General features: G+C 41.2%; 2 protein-coding genes across 3 annotated transcripts in view; one reads left to right on the top strand and one right to left on the bottom strand.

Annotated features, from left to right (window-relative positions):
* Positions 1-1734: 1734 nt before the first annotated feature.
* nppc (natriuretic peptide C) lies at positions 1735-5291 on the bottom strand. Its single transcript, XM_049589086.1, has 3 exons — positions 5076-5291; positions 3669-3962; positions 1735-2175 (listed from the first exon to the last, which is right to left on the bottom strand). The coding sequence occupies exons 1-2, from the start codon at positions 5166-5168 to the stop codon at positions 3690-3692; spliced, it is 366 nt and encodes a 121-aa protein (XP_049445043.1). The 5' UTR covers positions 5169-5291; the 3' UTR covers positions 1735-2175; positions 3669-3689.
* Positions 5292-16900: 11609 nt separating this feature from the next.
* The window catches only part of alpi.1 (alkaline phosphatase, intestinal, tandem duplicate 1), a 135561-nt gene continuing 131062 nt past the window's right edge, over positions 16901-21399 (top strand). For both annotated transcript variants that reach the window (XM_049589083.1, XM_049589079.1), the window contains exons 1-3: positions 16901-16966; positions 19531-19595; positions 19680-19805. The gene's annotated coding sequence lies outside the window, so the exon portion shown is untranslated. The remainder of the gene's footprint in view (positions 16967-19530; positions 19596-19679; positions 19806-21399) is intronic.

Here is a 21399-nt window from a genome sequence, read left to right as displayed (position 1 = left end):
AGCTGTCCTGTTCAGCGTCGTCCTTCTATCCAGGTTTGACAGGTGTTATCGCTTTTTCCACACTGCTTCCTTTCTCAGGTTTTTGGGAGCAGTGCTCCTGCGATTTGGACACCAACTACAGTATGTGAGGTGCGTGCTGCCTTTGTGTTTTCCAGTGTGAATGTGGCACTTATCCTCGTGTCACAGTTCGCGACCAGTCTGTACACAACAAGCGTCACAATTTGTTCTTTTCAACTAATAGGCTACATCATTATGTGTTTATATGAGTGCTCAGTAAAAATGGTTTGCTATCGGGCAGTGAGCCCTTGACAGGAAAGACATGTGCCACTCATAATAAATTACATTTTCATGTAGACAAAAATCTCACTGCTGTAAAAATACAACATAATGGGATGAAATTATTCCCCGTAGATCTTGAAAAATACGATCAATGAAGTCATTCAGTCATTACAAATGTTATATTTTTCATATGATGGGGTCCATTGTGAGTGTGCAACAGGTGTCTTCTCCCTTTTTGACTCCCTTGGCTCTATGCTGCCCTCTAGTGTGGGAGTATATAAGTAAAGCACTGTGTATTAGTGCAGGTCATTGATGTTATACTTGGATGAGCACTAATTGCATGCTGAAAATACCATGTTTAAGTAAGTTTAAAAAGCTTTCCTTAAAAACCATTTGGACATATAAGTTAGATATTCAATTCGATTCAAATTTTCAGATCTACAGGTGACCACAGTAACTTGAACTCTGTGAAACACCATCAACACCAAGGTCTGACTATGGCCTCTCTGGCTCTCTCCTCCCCTCTGGATGATTACGCCATGAGACTGTGGAACAACCTGTCTCAGAAACTTCAGCGAGCTAATTCATTATCACGCTTTCCCCATAAACGCACTTTTATGGACTCGCCTTTATATGTTTCCATCTTATATTCTTGACATGCCTGTTTGTTTCTTTGAATAACTCAAATATTTATGTCCTTCATTTGTATATTTTACTGTTTTCTTTTTATGCCTCTCACCCTGGAAAACCTGCTTTTATGCGTGCCGTATAAATAAAGATAGGTATTATTGTTACCATCATAAAAGCTGTGGAAGTAAGGGCTCGACTTGCTCCCAGGTTCCAAGAGTTAGTGCAAAAAACTGCTTGAAAACTTTAAGAATCTCGTCATCTCCTTTGCCCTGTGTATCCAACCATATTGCAAGCTAATACTCTGGATTACAAGGACATCATGCACATGAGGCTTTGGCTCACTGACTTCCCTACAATTGCTGATATATGACATGTAATGGCACAATGCAAGCAATTCCTTTTCATTTGGCTTTGTCTGTATGGTACCTAATGCTGATTAATTGCCCAGCACCAACTGTAAAAGTGGCACCTAAGAAGGTTGAGATGCCATTAATACATCTCCAGCTCTGAGGCACATGTCCCCTATCATTGCAAAAAGGTTTGCTACACTCTCTGCTAGTGAAACCTTTTAAAAAATCTGCATAGAAATGAAGTAGTCGAGGTGAAAACAACTTTTTCTCAACTCTAACAAGCTTGCAAAACACCACCGTTTCACCTGCACGCCATGCAGAAAATACCCAATATTATAATTTTACAGACTCCACTGAAACATAAAACCCCGAGAGGATGCGTTTAAGTGCACATGGAATGTTCTTTTTATCATTTTTGAAAACATTTACAACTATTTGAGACAAAAAAAAAGTTACAAACAGAATTGACCTGCAGTTTGCATCCATTTTCAAAATGTTACATAAATAAAACTCATATTTATAAATATCTCTTTTTATAAACATATAAATAGTTTTTTTTTAAACATAAATACATTTATGCAGGGGAAGATGAAGTACATGAATGTACAGCAGCAGCAGCAGCAACAATATACAGCTTTGCGGGTTTTGTAGTTTTTACACCATTGTCCGCCATCTTGTAGTATGCATCTGTCGACCGTTTGTATGGTATACACATATGTATATATGTATATATACCTGCATATTTATTATATATATAGTCGTATGAGGGTTTCGTAGCGTTGTCGTCTCAGTCTTTGTTTATGCTGGTCGTGTTGACTTTCGTACCAAAAATCTGTCACTTGGTGAGTTTTGCTTTTTTTTCTCCCTCAGGTGAGAACAAACTGAATCTTTGTTATCCAACCCATCGTCCAGAGATCTAGGGAAAGAGAGAACAGGAGAAGGAAGGTTAGACTGAGCCTTCACAGACAACTCTATTCACACATGTTCATTTATTCAGAAATTTAGCAGTTTTTATCGACCGTCTATTCATCAGTGTAAATTTACTTTTCAGTTTCATGCCTACATTAAGTGCTCCCCTGACTCTCCTCCTAACTGTGTCACCTTAAATATACATATCTAACACAGACGTTCAGATACGCTGCAGGCCATGGGAGTAAAGACGAGTGTCAGAGATGAAAAACACCCACATGCACACACACTCTCACTCAAGTTAGTCACAGACTCACACTCCTCCATGAGGATTTCACAGTTTGCCACAACCACAAAAAAGGCCTCAAGCCTCAGGACTAATTGTGCGTCACCTAGCCTAGCTTCCTCATTACTTCATTCACCACCACAGCCCCTTTGTTGTTTTTGTTAAAATCACTCGGGTAAAGAGGTTTCCCAGAAAGAACCTGGCCACAGCAGGGTGCCTTGTGTTTATAATGTGTGTGTGTGTTAGCCTGTCTGCATCCCCTCTCCCTTCCTCCATTTCTCCCGGTCCTGTTTTTTTTTTTTTCTTAAACTTTTCTTAAACTGCTTCTTGTTTTCTAGATGAAGCAGATGGGATCATTCACGAGGATGAATACAACTTTCTAAACATCAAATGGATTGTTTCCCATACATCAGTGTACATCAGTTTAAGTGGGCTTTCCTGCCGTCTTTAGGGGAGTTCCCGTCTTAGGAGGGAACACTGGCGGTCTATAGGTTGACGTTTCATGATGTTACAAGTTTGACACAAGCATCAGCTTTTCTCACAGTGATCGAGGAGTCTGTCAGGCAGCTGAGGTGACTGACATACAGTAACAGAATGTGTAGTGCTTAATGTGATTTCTTACATCAAGTTGACCTTTAACCCACACTGTGAATTCATCACCTACAGGTCATCACTCTTCACTTGCTATACTGTGTATAGCTGCTCAGTCGTGTTGTGTATCCTAAACTTGCCTAACTGTAGAAGCAAAGCATACATGGGTCCTGAGACGATCGTTAAGAGCAAAAATCTGACTTTAACATCTTTACTTTGTTTGTCTTTTCTTTCTTACTTTCTCTCTCTTCCTTCCACCCTTTCCTTCCTTCCTTCCTTCCTTCCTACCCATTAAAGACCTTTGATGAAACTGAAAACCTTCCGTCTGTCACCTACAGAGACCTTAGATGACCACTGACAAAAGAGAAAATTCTGAAACAAAAATGCCTTCCTCTTCCATTTCCCTATTCCCTCCTTTCTGTCCCCACATCACCTTCCTACTGTACCATCCTTCCATAAACTGGACCCTTCTCTTTGCTCTCTCCTCCCCATCATTCGTGTATTCCTCCTTTTCTACACATCCTCTCTTCCTTTTTGTCCTCCTCCTTCTGTTTATATCTCAGCATGTCAAGTTAAAGTCAGACTAAGCGTTAAGTGGGACCGTGACTTCCTCGAAAACTCACCATCACAGCGCTGCTCCAGCCCTAGCAACCCATGCCGCTGATGGTTCCTATCCTGTCCATCTTGTGTCCGAAGCAGCCACTCCGCGACGTGGAACCCCCTTTCTTGTTTCCCGTTTTGTGTCTCCTTGGTGCGGGTTGGTCGTTGAGGAGACGAGCCCACATCCCTCTGGCACGGGTGTCCATGCGTAAATCTCGCAGTAACCGTATCCGAGAGCGCACAGCGTCTAGCCGCCTCTCCCTCTCCTCCGACTCCAGAAACTCTGCCAGCTCCTCGCCCAGCAAACTTCTAAGAGACTGGAACACAGATTGAGAGAATAAATAAACGTTGTCTCCCTCGGGCAAATGCGTTGTGCAAAGAGATATGCTTTCGATATGGTTGAAATACATGCTTAATGCCTTTTCGCGCAGACCAGCGTAATACTTTATTTAAAATAAGGGAAACCGCAACTTGCTGCGTATGTTAAGCAGTTTCAAATACCATGTGCATGGGCAGAGATGGCAAATATAATCATATTTGCCAGTTTTTACGCACGGCGCTACAGCATAGACTGGAATGGATATTTGTCTTGTCTAACCAAAAACCAGCCCACAAGATAATGCAGTTATTGAATTCAAACCCCAGAGGACATCTTTACCATGGGGGGTTCTGTGCTTCCATTTTTTACTATGTGACCGTTCAGCTCTGACACTTCAAACCTCGCTGTCGCCGTCAATGAAGAGTCAGGTGCCTGTAGCCTGTTCCTCTGGTCTGAACGCAGGCTGTGGCATCAACTTGCAGCCATCCTAAATTCTAACCATCTGAGCTGATAACTACAACTTTTATTTCAAATGATCATTTCTGACGTCTCGGCAAGTTGTATGCGTAATGGTGATTTTACGCACGAAACCGCTTCGTTGGTTTTGGTTTAATTTTGGCAAACAATTAGACAAGATTAATTCCAAGTTGAAGCGGAATATCTTGAAAGTGTAAAGCAGTTTCTTATGTCGCTTAAAAACGTTTCAATTTTAACGGTTTCTGCCCAGAGGCCTTAGTTTGCTTGTCAAAGGCTTCACTTGGCGCTTAAATGACAAAACTGACAAATGCACAGAAGCAAAATACTGTGCTGGGATGTCAGTAGGAGTCAGACATCACTGACTTTAAAACATGCTGTCTTCTCAAAAAAAATAGTCTCAGAAAACACATTTGCCGGGATGTTTTAGATTCAGGGTGTGGGAAAATGCCCTCCCTGAATTGCTAAGCATGACTGAAATTATGAAATATGATGCGTAAAACAACAGTCTTGAGCGCCTGGACCACAGAACAGCTGTTCACTCCTGAAGCAGCCCTCAGCTCCCAACGATTAATACTGCGAAGCAAATAAATGTATTTATTTCTCAGTAATAAGAATATAAGTGGCTTCTTCTTACCTTCTGCTGCGCCTGAGATAAAGGTTTTGCCCCCATCCTTACTGAAAGCAGGGTGACCAAAAGTCCACACGCTACCAAGTACGACAAGTTCATTTTGACAAGTCTTGTATTCTTTAAGGGATTCCTCTGCGCTGAAGTTCAGAAAGAGGGACGGTAGCAGCAGCCAATCAGCTGTTAAACATAAGAGGCTTCAGTCCGTCCTTTACTCCAAAGCTCCTCAAGTGCTCCTCTAACTCTGTGTATTAGTCCTCACCGCTTTATAGTCAGCCCGTGGTGATGTCATGCTAACCTGCGTAATGGTCCTCCTTCCGCGCCAACTCCCTGTTTTCTCTACCTGCCTCTGAGCACGTCATGCCAGGGATCAATTAAATGATAAAAGCTTCGGTCATCGGTGTTGTGGAGGGAATGAGATAGGTTAGGAGGGAATCGAAATGCCCTTTTTTTTTTCAATTTTCAGACCTCTGGCTGAGATGCAGCGGCTGAAATCGAAGGTGGTTTCAAAGGCTGCGCGTCAAGAGCTGAAGAGCGACTTTGGCAGAGACATTACCTCCGAGATGCCAGCCGCTCAGCCATTTAATTCTACTGTGAGAGTGTGAATGACATATTTTCTTTAAAGAAGAGGTGAAAATTCAAAGTCTGCCACTGGAATTAAACGATTTAACGGCTTTTCAGAGAACTTTCTATCATCAAGTGTCTTTTTCTAAACAAACATGTTCTCAAACAAGTGGAATTGCGCTCAAAATACAAAGAAACAGACCATGTATCAGATTTAACCATCTGTGCGTAAAGAGGTTACTGGAAATATGACTTTGCGTAGAGCTTACATCTGCCACCATTCAAAAGTAAATGGATCTGATGGTTCTTGCGACAGGAATTATTCTCATTAAGCAGGAAGCCTCATTATGAAGGAATTATGAATTTGACATTGTGCGCAGAACCCCATACGTCATTATTAGTTTATATTTGATTTGTGGGTTTGTTTTGTGGATCCTGGAGATATGTTAACCCGTGGGGTTCACGCAGACCTGTCGCACAACACCAGGTCCTCACAGTGGAACCACAGAACAAGACAGACACATGCTGCTCTGCCCACCATGAGTGTTTAGACTGAGGATGTGGGAGTGTGGCTGTGTCCACACAGCAGGCACCTGCAAACACTCATAAAAGATGTTGATTTAGTCTCCTTTGGTTACATTTGGTCACTAATCAGGCATCAGTAATGGTGCTATAGCTTTATACAGAAACGTAGACACTAAAACCTCCTCGGAATAATGATTTTAATCACAAGTCAATCCAGAATATTTGTTGTTGACTTGCCATTTTGCTGATTTTGATCATGTCTTTACTGCACAAAAGGTCAAGAACAGAATCTTTTCGAACCTGCTGGTATTAAAAATCCCTTTTAAACTATTTAAATGCTACATGATCTCACTGAAAAAGACTCCTTTAGTGCTTTAAGATTTTTTTTATCACATCATAAAGGATTCTTAGGACCAGCCCCTTATTTTAGGGTTTAAGGAACCTTGTCTGAAAAAACAACCTTTGTAACGCTAAAGAGAAACAATGAATAAATAACTTAAAACTTAGAGTAGGTGGTTTTATTTAAGACAGAACCTTTAAAGAACCATCTTCTACCTGACATTAGTACTTCATCACCTGGTGACATTTAAGAGTATTTGATATGACAGTGTAATGTAATCTGACTATTTGAACTGTATATTTATTTATTTTTTATTTGAGATAGAAGGTGATAATTCCACTTATTTGACTCATGATAGCCACATGTTAAAACAAATCACAGCTGGCACCTTACTCAATCAGCATCAGCTGAATAACAACAATGAAACAGCTTGAACTGATCTCATTTGGCCCTCAAACACATGGGTTCACGCAGTTTACAAAAAATGCACAATTTAAGTGAGATAAAAAGTCAGTAAAAACTGATGAACTTCTTGCAGTGTGGAGTGATTCTGGAGCAGTCTGGGCTGTGCAGAGCGGAGCTACAATCTCAGGCAGCACCGTCTGTTTTGGAACACAGAGTGGCAGTATTTGCTGTGCCGAAAAGAGAATACCCCTCACAGTGACATGTTGTCTGGATCAATACCATTCTGGAAAGATATTGCATTATTCACGGCAAATCACGACACGTACTTGAAAATCCCCAAAAGGATTGTGTAGAGCAGAGTAGGCATGTGCAATGTGATGAATGAATATCAGCAAATCCCTGATTTCATGTGGGGCATATCATATTTGTCTTACTATCAGAGTTCTACCTGTCTTAAAACTTGTATCTAAAAAGTGGGTTGAATTGTGTTGAACTGTGTAACACAGGTGATGTTTGAATGAGTGTCATCACAGCTGATAATCACTCGCTTTAGCCGCTGTGTTTATGTCAGCCTTTGAAACAGACAGTGCTCTCTCTCTGCTCTATGGCTGCACAGCAGAGCGTCACTGATATGGACCAGTCACATTCTGTGTGTGTTCAAGTTTGCAATAAGTGGCAATGAGCTTAATGTTTGGTTTTTTTCATGTTCAGTCTGTCATCCAACATCTGTATTCGACTGATTGTAAAGTGTCTGAAACTGCAGTTTGGCAATTAACCCCAAAATTAGTGTCTTAATTAGAAATAAAATGTGCAAAACAACTTGCAAACAGGCCGACATCACTCACCAGGCAAACACATTGCTCTCGTCCTGACACACACACACACACACACACAGGCATACACTCAAAAGAAAGCATGCACCCTGTCCTTTAGTCCCCTGCATTGTAAGAGCTGAGCCAGAAGGGCCCTGTCCAGTCTCTATTATTTGGGGGACAGCAAGTTTGAGTTTCCTCTGCTTCTGCTCAGCCATTATCATCACTCATACCAACTAACCCAGTTCTTCTATTCATTTCTTTATGCCCAGGAATAAGACAGCCTCAAAACCTCTCATGAACTGGGAAACATGACTGTATTATATCAATCATTCACAGTGTGTAGCAAACCAGGCATTTACTGATATGAAAATATTGCAGATTGTTACTATAAATGATTGTGTAATGAAAATTAAACTTCCAAAACTGCATATATGTATTTGTTCATGAACTGGGTCTGTAAGCACAAAAGAGTTCACGTCAAACAGTTAATTCAGAGTATGTTTACTGAACATGCATGCTCTTTTTTCTCCTATACTTTGCCCTCGTTAACACAGCACAGAGGCACAGGTTCACACCCTGCTACGTGCAAGCAGTGCTCTACCTTTCTGCAGCTTCACTTGGGAACTTTCAAGGTCACGTGTCTGGCTCCGGGGCACTTTGACACTCAGTTATGAACATATTCATTCACTCCTTGCCCAGATTTTCCCAGTGATCTGGGGTTTTAAAGGAGCCGTGAGTAGGGTATAGTGGCATCCAGCGGTGAGGATTGCAGATTGCAACCAGCTGAAACTTCTCCCATGTGCCAAGCGTGAAATTCCAGTTATGATTTTTTTCTATGTTCTTTGTGCAGGAGGTTTTTACCATGAGCCGAATCATTCGCAGAGGTCTCCTCCTCTGCTAAACAAATGGAACAGGTGATATAACCCAGTGAAACACTGAATAAAGCAGTTTCATGTTACAAGTCAGAGTTTCTCTATTGCTGTTTGGGTTGTTGCAGACAGGCTGCTAGCCCAGCTTCTGCTAATGTGTGCTGCTCACCTTTTTTCGATAACTTAAGATCCAGACGTTGAGGAGGTCTTTACCATGAGCCGAATTATCCACAGAGGTCTCCTCCTCTCCAAAACAAATGGACCCAGTGATTTAAACTGGCAAAAACACTGAATAAAGCAGTTTCATGGTCTAAGTCAGTGTTTCGCTAATGCTGTTTGGGTCGTTGCAGACAGGCTGCTTGCTCAGCTTCTGCTAACATGTGCTGCTCACCTTTTTTCTCTGATAACTTAAGATCCAGACGTTGAGGAGGTCTTTACCATGAGCCGAATTATCCACAGAGGTCTCCTCCTCCCCAAAACAAATGGATTCAGTGATTTAAACTGGCAAAAACACTGAATAAAGCAGTTTCATGTTAAAATTCAGTGTTTTTCTGATGCTGTTTGGGTTGTTACAGACAAGCTGCTCGCCCAGCTTTTGCTAATGTGTGCTGCTCACCTTTTTTCTCTGATAACTTAAGATCCAGACGTTCAGGAGGTCTTTACCATGAGCTGAATTATCTGACACAGAATAAAGCAGTTTCACATTAAAATCCATGTTTTCCTGATGCTGTTTGGCTAATTGCTGAGGGGCTGCAAAACATGAATGGCCTTACCTAGAGCCAGTTGTTGGTTGGTCCATTGTGGACTACTGTAGAAACATGGCAGCAACATGACACACTCCATGGACAAGGACCTGCTCCCTGTGTAGATATAAACAGCTCATTCTAAGGTAACAAAAACACAACGATTAGACACTAATGAAAACATACTTACTATATTATATTCCATTTCTAAATCCTACAGAATGGACCTTAAACTAGCAGCCATAAAGATTTTGATGGCTATTATTTTCTGCCAAAAGTGACTGCAATCAAAAGGAAGCCGTGGGAGAAGAGTAAAATTGGAATGAGGACTTGTTGTATGGATGTAGTAATCATCTACACCTTTTAAGTGTCAAGGAAACTAAACTAAACTAAACTAAACTAAACATGTGCTACCCACTTTGCTTTATGAAAGAAAAAAAGAAAAACATATAAAAAGTTATTAAAAGACAACTGTTTCCTCAATCACCAACAACATGTAGCTGTCTGACATGAGTCATATATCCTCACTTCCGTGACAAACGTTGGTGTAACACCGCAATGGCACTACTTTCACTGAGTCACCCGTTTGTTGTCACAGACACTTCATTACTGTAAACTGTGTGAAACATTTGGCGCATAATTTGTCCGATGTTTTTCTTTAGTTTTGATTCACATAGATGCGAAGGTGAGTATCTTCCTCAAGTACACAGCTGTTGTTGGAATTGAACTTGTGACCTTTTTGTTAGTTGACAGTCTCCCGCAATGCACAGAATCTGCATATGGAAGCCTACTGCTTTTTTCGTGCAGGAATATGCTGTGAAAATGGGCCATTTGTCAGTCACCACATTATATCCCTGTACATTTAGTGTACTTACTGATGCTGTATGTTTGTGGCGAGCTGGGAAAGTTGGATGCAAAGGCCGATGAAAAATTCTGATATGTTCAAGTGCAAGTTTCCAGACCTGGGCTTGCCCTGTCATCAAGATTTTGTCCAAAAATGACAGTCTCGGTGCTCTTTTGCAGCTTTTTGTGGCAGTGCGGTGCCGCAACGCCAGCCATCATCAGGAGAGATGCTTTTGTTTCCCATACTTAAGACGAAAGGAAGTCTCATTGAGTTCTTTCTATGAACTAATTGAGGGTTTGCCCCTTTTAGCAACAGCAGCTGGAAAATCCCACTCACTCTCCGAGTTACCTGCAGTGAGCGTGAGCAGAGGATGCTGGGTCTAACGAAGGAGCCCCTTCACATCTTAACTCGTCCGCACTAAGCTTCACTTTCACAACAACAACACTGTGGAGCTGTTGAACTCTGCTGACCTTGTGTCCATGACGACTTCTCTGGTTTTCGCAGAACATTTTTCTCGGATTGCTAATTCCTTTATTTTGACTTTTAACAAGTGAGTGACACATTCTTCCTTAATGCCGCAAGTGTTGTGTCACAAGTCTTTTTTTTTTGTACAGTTTAACAATGTTACACACTTTTCCATATGACATCACGCGGGTTAGTGAGAGCACCTACTTCGCTCTGTCCTTTTGTTCCCCCCCCTTCTCTCGCTCTGCCTTTGCAGTAAAGTCTTATCCGCTTAATTTTCAATAAATCTCTTCACTTTGATGTGGCCGAAAAAAAATGAAGCAATTTGACTGGTTTGCATCAGGAAGCTATACAAACCAGCAAAGGGGCCATGTGTTGCAGTAGCCTTAGCCGTGAGTGTCTACGGGAGGATTGAGTGTCTTGTTCCTCCTCTGGGGTTTGTGTAAGACAAACTACAAGGCTGTTACGGTCCTATAAATAACGGTTTTATTGCATGGGGAATTTTAATGCTTTTTACACAAGTGCTCTGAAGGCTTTCGCATGTTCCAACAACAGGCTTGTCCTCAATGGCAAGGGACGGATAAGACTCATGTATACACACATACCAGGGTCAAGAATGAACTTTTTTTTTTTGTCAGGAGGTTGGTTTCGCCTTCTTGATCAGACGCTTTGTGGCGTTATTTTTAGATGGCAGATTTAATGAACTAAAAAATCTTACATTTGCTTTACTATGAAGCAAAACAATTGCATATTTCATTTACACGTGTTTCATAAGATTTACAAATGTAAATGAGATTTTGTGAAAGGAAAACATTGGACTGGATCTTTCAAGTACAAAACTGGTGCTGTGAGTGCACAACATTTGGGCGTTTGATGATCATGATTTGTATTTGTGTCATCCTGTAGATTCAAATTACACGCACAGGCACATAATATTGCATGTCTGTTCAGTCAGTGAGCAGAAACACACAATGCTGAGAATTTGCACACAGAAAAGTACAACTATGAGTTTATTTTGTTGTGCACAAATAATCAGATACAGGTGCACAATAGCTTTCTACTTAATTTTTACATTTGTAAATCTAAAACGTGTGTAAATAACATTATCCCCCCCCCCAAACTTTACATATTAACAAATGTCTTTCACTTTCCTCTTTCAGTTTTAGTGTGCGGTGTTTGATTTAAGTTATGATACATGGCACATTCCAGCCCACTCTTCTTTCCAGCTGGTGGAAAGCAGGCTTTGCTAAGCTGGTGGTTTGTGTGGGTTAAGCTTTTTAAACAGCTTGCTGTGTGGTGCCAACATTTTTTTGTTGCTACAACATGTTAATTTACTTGTTATTTGGTCAAAAATGATCAAAAATCACTAAAGTTCTTCTCAACCAGGATAAGAAACTGACAGATGTGAAAGCCAGGGACCCCCAACAAACAAGCAATGATGCCTGGAGATTTTTCTCAGAAAGGCAGAATCCCTCCCTCAATATTGTTCAGCGTTGGTCATGCATGAAGCCAAATACAAAGGATGGAGAAGCCACAAGTGGAATATAGTCATATGAACAATAGAGTTTTATTGCCCGTTCCCAAACATGCACTTGTGCTTTGACTTTATTGTAATTCCATAACCAAAATATACTCATGATTTTTGAGCAGACATCAAAATGACTGAAACACGGAAAGATTTCAGACTACAGACAACTAAAATGGTCTGCGAGATTTTACATCTCATGGTATCATCAAACATCTGTGGCACTGCGCTTCAAAACCACAGCCAAATTCCAAGCATGCCAAATTTTCTCATGTCTAAAAAGGCTACGTGAACAGCGCTACCTTCGACGGCACGACACTGCTGACTATTTAGCCTACTGTTCATATATTTAACTCTTGTGCCAGAAATACTCCGCAGATTGTTGCGTGTAATTTTTTGCTCTCATGGCATATTGCCTCAGTCAGAAAAACATTCCAATCTGGAGGCACGAGGAAAGAACATATGAAAGACGCTCTTAGGTCAAAAGCTATTCTTGCACTCAGATATTTTGTTTTCTGGACCACAAGAGATGCTGTCTGGCTTTTTTTTTTTTTTTACTGGGTTTGTGTTGAGCAGTTGAAATGACTGTATAACTGCACACGCACAAATTGCTAACATCACCAAATACTGGGCCAATGATATCAGTGTGACAGCATGTTTCTCCTCATGGCATCATTTAAAAAATCATCACGATAATTATGTAAAACTAACTTTAAATTGCCCCCATTATTATTGATGTCACTGCCAATGTTACCATAACTATTAAAATTGTAAAAGTGAATAATATGCAGACAGCTTTAAGAGCATTTATTCCAGTGTTCACAGCATGGCCTCACATACTTGGTGGCAGAAATGTTTTTTTCTAAGCCACTCTAACACTGGTGTGTCACTTGTGTTTTTCAAACCATGTGGAAAAACGCATGTTTGGGGTTTGGGTGGCACAAGCTGTGACAAAACCACATGGAAACAGCACATTTAATCGCAGATATATAGTCCTGGATCAAGGTTCCACACGATTTTCTTGACAGTGAATGAAATCCTTTTGCTAGACAAATGCCACTGCACAAGAACACTGCAACACACTGTTTCCCTAATTATTTTTTTATTTGAGAACAGTATTTCCCCAATATCTAATTTATGGGTAATTGCTTTTAAAACTAACAGTGAGTCACGAGGATGTAAAATATGTGATTCATGGTTTTGAAAGTATTAACAGCCACATTATCTGTGCTCAGCTGCATGACGTGCTGCTGTACACAACTGCACACCGTCCCACTGAAAAACAAACCTATAATCAGTGGTGTAGAGCAGGGTACATACAAGTATACTCACAGACTAATATGTTATATGGGCTACACTGCTGTATTAAACAGTTTGTGGACAGCATCATTTTAATTGATGTTAACTTTAAACACTTTTGGCCACTGACAGAGAGAAATCAAGGCAGTTGTTCACGGAAGGCCACACCCCAAATTCTGTGGTACACAAGTGAGTCTACTCACTCCTCAAGCATCCATTGATACATATCTCCACACATTACAAAGCCATTAAACGAGAAAAAACAGAGCCAGCCAACACACAGAGGTGGGATACAATTACTCAAACTATGACTAAAAAACAACATCTTCCTCCGTGAGGCAAAAAAGATTTAAATTCGCTCTTGTCGTAATGTCTGAGCACAAACTCCATTCAGGCAGTGATGTAACCCAACATCAGCTGAACAATAAATCCAGAGCTGCAGACACTTCACGTGAGGTCACTACTTTACCCTGCTTGAAAAACAACAAGGAATGTGTGTCAGGATAACCACAAAGGAAATTCAAAGGCATGGTGAAGGGTTTTAGGGCATCGAGCTGGCATTTCTACTCAGGAGCCACTTAAAATGAGTCAACCGGCATCAATTTACCAGTGTGTTTTTTATATAAAAATCAAAAAGAAAAAAAAAAGAAAACATATTAAACGTGCCTGTCATGAACTGATATAAAAATAGAATGACCTCATTAGTGTTATCTAAAGAAATTTATCAAGAATGTCAAAACTTTATTTCCATTTGCAGTATTACATTTGGCGCTAAGGCTCTGTACGGGGGCCTCTCTGTCTTTCCTCTGGCCTATGCAGAAAGCCTTGGAAAAGCCTAAGGCGGCAAGAGCACACCTCTCTGCCCTTCCACATGCAAACAAGGAAAGCCTGAGGCAGAGAGCACACCTCCCTGCCCTTCCATGGGCCTTTATGGAAAGCCTAATGCAGGGAAAGCAGTAGCAAAGACGCCCCAGAGCCAGCATCAATGACAAACAGAAATGACATTGATAACTCAGACACAGCATTAAAAGGAGGAGCTGGGGTGGAGGCAGGTTGCAAAGTGGCTTGCAGAGGAAGCAGCAACAGTAGGCATGGCAGAGGAGTTTAAATAGGGCGCCCTGAATGAGATTCGCTAATTGGTGGCATAGAAAGGAATCATGCGATCTATCAGCTGACTCCCTTCCATCAATCAGCTGCTCCATCAGTTGACTGGGCTGTTTGGGATGGGATGGGAGCTGAGCTTGACATCTTGTCCTGCCTGAAAAGCTGAACATCCGCACACCTGAGAAGCTGAGCGAGAGAATCTTTGGCATTTAAATGACGGAAATGATTAACCAATTAATAATTGATTACTTTTTAGTGGATCGACGACACAAATAGACATCGTTTCAGCTTGAGTTGCAAGCACAAGCTTAACAAGCCGTGAAAGCATAACATGATTTCACTTTCTTATTCCTGTTTTTGGCCTTCCTTACACAGATATCACTTAGGAAGACACCAAAGTTTGTACCTGTTCCTGGGCTGATTTATACCTTGGGCCGACAGAAATAAATCAGTGTCTGACATTGACTAAAAACACTTTCTTTCCTCAAGGTGCTCATGAGCAATGTCATTCTTAGTTTTACCCCCCAAAGCAGCTGTGTTTCCTGAGATGCTTGGAGTAAATAAGCCCTTTAAGGAAATGCTGTGCCTCTGCTGAAGATGAGAATGGTTGAACCGTTCTTGGTAAACGCAGCATAACAGAGCAATTTATATGTGCATAAAATTTTCCCCTTGTGTGCTCTATTACTCAGAATACGCTCATCATACAGTCATATTAAAAGACATCTAATCAGTCAGGGAAAATAATGTTTTTTTTATGATAATACCATTTAAAGATTTGTCTGCATGTCACTATAAACCTACATTGCCACATGTCAGATCCTCTCTGTTGGAAAAATACAAGAATTTTTTGGCTGACTGGAAATAAGGTGCCATTATGGCTTTGCTTTTCACTGAAACCTGCATTTAGGCGTCTAGCTGCCACTTGGAGCTGTGATAGCCACTTGCACACCAGAGCAATTTCAAACCAGATGAAGCGTTTGACAAGTGGCATGGTGACCATGTGAGGTCCAAACCAAATCAGACAAACCAAGCCAGTGTGGCGATGGGGGTTTTCAAAATAACCTTCACTCCTAACTCCCATGTGCCTCCTATTTTGTGGGTGATTTCTGACGTCAAGTTAGGTAGACCTGCGCAAAGGCCACACAGGTCTATAATGAGCAAGTTAGCGCAGAGCAAAATACAGACTCTTTATATTTACAGTATGTGTGCGATTTGCATATTCTGTAATCTCTGTGTTCTTTGGTGGAGCATGTGTTTGTGTTGGTGAACGCAACACGTTAAAATTGTTTTGAAGTCTGGATTTGGCTCATAAACTTATTTTGCCTCAGGTTTCATTTAATATGCGTGGATTTAATTTAGTCTGGTCTTGCAGATGTAATATTGTTTAATTTTGTTTAATTGTCTTATTTACCAGAATGAATGCCTCGTTTATATTTCTATGACCTAACACAAAGGCACTGCACAGTGACAAGGCAGAGAGGTCTGGGATCCGTATGCATCAAGAGAAACCTGTTGGCCGTAGACCTGAGAAAAAGTCCTGAGCTTGATGGCAGTTAACTTTACAGTCAGGAGCTAATTCAATAAAGATCTTTTTTCACCCCGTACGCCTCTACAGCTGAGCTTAAAATGAGAGAGGATAGAAGACAGTAACCCAAGTGCTATGGAAGGGCGTCTGACTCGCCACATTAAAGGAAAACTCAGGCCGCTGTCAAGCAGCGTTAAGCACCACTCTCATAAACTCCTGTCACATACTATAGACTGGCTGTGAATGAACTGCTCCATAACCTCCAGGTGACCTCTCCCTCTGTATTATAATTCAGAGGTCAAAGACAGTTCCAGACAGAGTGGTCAGTGTTCTTCCACAGACACTATGTTATTTCATCTGACTGGCACATACTGAATCACACATTTCCCCACCCAAATTAACCGGAACCATTAGATAGACTAATAACCACATACATGCCACCAACCAGCAAGTGAGGTCATCTAGGATTAAAGTTCAGGATCATGGCCAGTGTGGCAAACTGGGGTGGGGATGTGAATAATGAAAGGGTCAATGAACATTTAGGCACTGGCAGTACATATTATTAACTCTACAAAGGGTCACACTCACATCTGTGGCACGATCGAAAGGATGGGAATAATCAAAGAAGTATTTCACTGCTGGAACGATGGTCTATGCAGAAGAAAAATGAAAAGACGTTTGAAATTGGTGATATATGACCAGAAAAAACTGAGAAAAAGGGGCTGTGGTATTCACTTTCGCCAAAGAGGTAGAAAACCTACAACTACCAGAATGCATTGCGCCGCGCTGGTGAATGACGTCATGCGAGCCTGGGCGTTTTTCCACAGGGAACAAGATGGCGCCTCGCTGAATGAAAGTGATGAATTTCAGAAAAACGGTCAGTTAAAACATGTTTCTTAAAACATTTTAAGGAAGAAATAGGCAACAAGGTTACATAATCATGGTTCTTATTTTATCAACACAGCTTAGTTGTACCGTTTTTCAGCCTCCTGTTTACCATAACCGGAAACAATATGGCACCTGCTTCCGGTTACAAATTCATATATGGCAGTCAAACAGTACATTTAAATGTGCCTGAAACGTTTGAAGCAAGAAATAGACTATACATTAACAGACTCTCGGTGTATATATGATCAGTTTTACACTTCTATTAAAGTTTGAGAGAGGGGCTCGTGTCTGTGGAGGCAGACATGAGGAAATACTACTTCTGTTTACAGTAAATAAACATCTGACAGTTCATGTATCTTATATTTTGATGGTAGCAGGACTGGGACATGACCTGGAGACCATACATTTGTCACATATAAGGCTGCAGTCTGGCATAAGGCAGAAAGGGTTGAGGGCAGTGCATAGCCCAAAAGGGAAAAAAACATTAGTCTGTCATTTAGCAAACTAATCTCTGTCACCTAGTACAGTGAGTTTGTTACACTATGTAAGGTTGTATGTGTATAATTTATATGGCTGGCAGTTAGTTTTGTAACATAAAAGCGGAGTCAGACTTAACAGTGTGAGCTAAAAGCTATTTCTTGAGGCAATACGTATCAGTTACAGACCTGTTATGAATGAAACTTACCAGTAAGTATCCAAATAATTGTTCATTTTTAGCCAGCAGTAAGCCTACAGCATACTATACAGTCATTAATTTTCTGTAACCGCTTATCCTGGTGGGGGTCGCAGGAGGGCTAGAGCCTATCCCAGCAGACATTGGGTTAGGGTGGTTCACCCCGGACAGGTCGCCAGACTATCGCAGGGCTGACACATAGAGACAGACAACCATTCATGCTCACATTCACACTTACGGCCAATTTAGGCCCCGTTTATACGACAACGATTTCAACTAAAAACGGTAAACTTTAGTTGTATTTTGGCCGATCGTTTACACGACAGCGGCGTTTTGGGTGCCTGAAAACGCAATGTTTTGACAATGGGTTCCAGAGTGCAATTTTTTGGAAACGACACCATCTCTGTTGTCATGTAAACTTGGAATATGCAGTTCCTCTGAAAACAGAGACTTATGCGCATTACGGTTCCAGTCACTAGGCATGCGCGAAAAAGCTGTCCGTCACAACAACAGCGCCGAGCTCTGTTTGTGCTGCTCACCCTGTTGAATTTATCAACGCTTCTCCAGCAAAGTGTAGATCTACTGTAGCAACTCCACCCCGTCGCCCATCCAGACAAAGTTATCTGTGCATGCTTTCGCCATTGTGTCTTCTTTGTTTTGGTTTGTAATCACCGCATTGTAGAGGAAGGCGCATCAGCGCAGGCATGTGGCGTCATGCCGTGGTGTTGCTTTGCAAATTTACACTGCCACCCATTGGCCTGGTGTGCATACTACAGTGTTTCCAGTAGATTTTGTCTTTGGACTGTGGGAGGAAGCTGGAGTCACTAGTTTGGAGAAAACCCACACTAACACAGGAAGAAAATGCAAACTCTGCACAGAAGGGCTTCCCCTCTCCCAGGTTTGAATTAGGAACTCTTGTTGAGAAACGTCAATGCTAACCACTGCATCACTGTGCCACCTACACAGTGTACTAGTGAACTCAATTTATGCGTCAGCCAAAATAGAAAAGTTAAAAAGTTCAAACATATTTCACATGCAAGATATCTGTATGCTGCACACTGGCTAAGACAACATTAGGTGATGAAAACTGTGCTCCTGTGACTGACTGTGTGACACACCACTTACTTAAATGTCTGTACCTACACTTCCCACACAAACCTTACTTCTCTATAGTTAAGTTCATTTTCTCCTTATTGAGTTTGTCGACCTTTTGCACTTATGTACATTGCACATACATCAACAAACAGATGACACGCTTTTGTGTCATACATCATACTCATTGTTTAGTGTTGTTGGCAGTAAATTAGTATTTTATTATAAGACGCACATATAGTTACTTTTTGTACAGTCACACCTTAGTTCGTCTTTAAATAGGTTTTTTTCTGATTGCTGCTGCTGCTGCAGGGAAATCTTGTCAGGCTGGAGCGATAGACCTTTTTCACAGCAGACATTTTGACATGTTATGGGACAAGCACAGGTGTATTTAATAACAATAATGATTGCTGCATTCCACTTAGTGAAGGTCCTGGTACTTTGCATGCTGGCTTACTTATTGGCACACTAAATGGAACTGAGCCATCATTAATGTTATCAGTTTCACCTGTGCTTTTCCTCCAATGACAGTTTCTTTTTAAGTGATTTCTTTTTTGATTGTATTGTGCGTTGGTGGTGTTATTTTAGTTAATTACCCAAGTATTTACTGATAGAACCAATGTTTTAAATGTTTAATTTTTGGTTAAATAAAACCCTCTCTTTGAGAATCCACCAGCAATTCCTCCTTCCTGCCAGCTCGGTCTCTCGCACCATGAGTACACTTCTTTTTCTTTTTGTTTGTATTATGTTTATTCATCACTCTTCCCTCATTCCTCCTCCTGTTTTAGGACAAAACACCTGAAGCTAACACACCTGGACAAGTGTCTCCACTGACTGCAGAGGCCGAACCCTGGTAAGATAGCAAACAAGCTAACATCATATACCTCACATACCAATTTGTTACTTTAAATAATATCCTTATAATATTTTCTCTAAGGTTGGCATCGACAACATTATATGACTGAAAGACAGTGACAAGGGAACTGCTGAGGTCACAGATGAACCAGGAGCTACCCAGATGAACCGGCAGCACTGTTAACAAGCTAATGGCACCAAGTGAAAGGTAAGCACAATAAACCACTTCATAATAATATAATAATAATGATAAGCTTTATTTATATAGCACCTTTCAAAACACAGTTACAAAGTGCTGTGCAATAAAACTAAACACAGTTAAAACACAAGAATAAAACAAATACTATTTTTAACCAATGTAAGGCGTCTCTGAGTACCTTGAAAAGCACTCAAAAATTAAATGTAATATTATTAATATTACTTATTGTCTATCCAGAAAGTGTGTACTGCAGGTTCATTTATTTTATGTCTCATTCAGAAAGCCAAAGTACTGTTGAGACATTAGCATCACGGTTCTAGCATTAGCATTGGGTGGAAAGCAAAGCATCTGCTCCAGCTTTAGCATCAGGTTAGAGGTACAATATTTGGCCAGGGAGGGGCAGAGGGCTGTCTCTGCCTAGCCAGGCCTGACGCCTTAACCAGGCTTTTACAGTAGGAAGGAGTGAAGCACACCGAGGTTTACCGCCATGCTGGGATCACCAGTTTAATGGAGGCTCGCCCTAGCCCACATTCAAACCCTGCATCTCTTGGCTCCCTTCCTGCAGCTGGGGTATACTGGGGAGCGTTCCCATGGAAAAGCTGTTAAACTGGCCACGGTAGTGAGGATGAGGAACAAGTTTCCATCATGTTCTAACTAGCTACAAAGAGATTCACATATTGCACTGCCATATAGACTGCTCTACTGTTGGATAGTTCTATTAGTTGTGATGCCGTGGGCTTTAGTAGGCAGTTGGAGGTTTTGTCTGCATTTTCTTCCTGCCTTTTTCCATTCTGGTGGCTACAGGTGTGCGCATTGTCAGGTCTGTTTCCTCCTGACGTTTTAGCTGACCTATGAGGGGTCTGAGCGAGCTTGTTTTTGCATCGTCTCCGTGTTGCTATGCAGACTGACTTTTCCGTTGGCTGGGTTTTACCAGTCATCCTTAAAGACAAGCCTGGTCCTGATTGTTCCGGATCGTACGGCGGAATCAAATTAGGGACTGGTAATGGCCATAAAGTCCATGTCTGAGGCATTATACGCAAGGGCGTGGGCCCACCTCACATTTCCCATCCGCATTTCCTTTCGTCCCCGTCTCTTGAGCGGGATTGTCAGCTTTTTTTCATTACCGGCTAATCTGGAGGATTTGTAACTAAAACAACAAACAGATAAAAAAGCACAAATCAACGGGAGAGAGTGATGTTCCACAAATCAACTGTATGTTCATAATTGGCCAACTCATACATCATGCTTGTTCTTCCATGAGTGGGGCCCCATGCTTTGCAGTTGTTTATAAGATCCAATAATGTCTTACGCCACAGTGATTCAAGGTGCATGTCCTGCTGTTTTCTTTCCCCCCTGAAGATATGGAACTCCCACAGCATTTATCCTCTTAGCAATAGTAGCTAAAATACCAAAAGTCTCTGCATTAACTTTCTTCCTTATAATAACCACAGGCACTTCACAGATGATCTGTGTCACATTGTGGGTGCATTTGAAACTACTTAAATATGTAAACAGTAGCCACCACACAATAACTAATTACTAAGTGTAGACTGTGGCTATAGTTTGATTAGTTTTGTCCTTATTTACCCTCTCCTGTTGGCAT

The sequence above is a fragment of the Epinephelus fuscoguttatus genome, linkage group LG10 (assembly GCF_011397635.1).
Source record: "Epinephelus fuscoguttatus linkage group LG10, E.fuscoguttatus.final_Chr_v1".
NCBI lineage: Eukaryota > Metazoa > Chordata > Actinopteri > Perciformes > Serranidae > Epinephelus > Epinephelus fuscoguttatus.
Note: the sequence above shows the minus strand (reverse complement) of the source record. Positions and strands in the feature narration are given on the sequence as shown.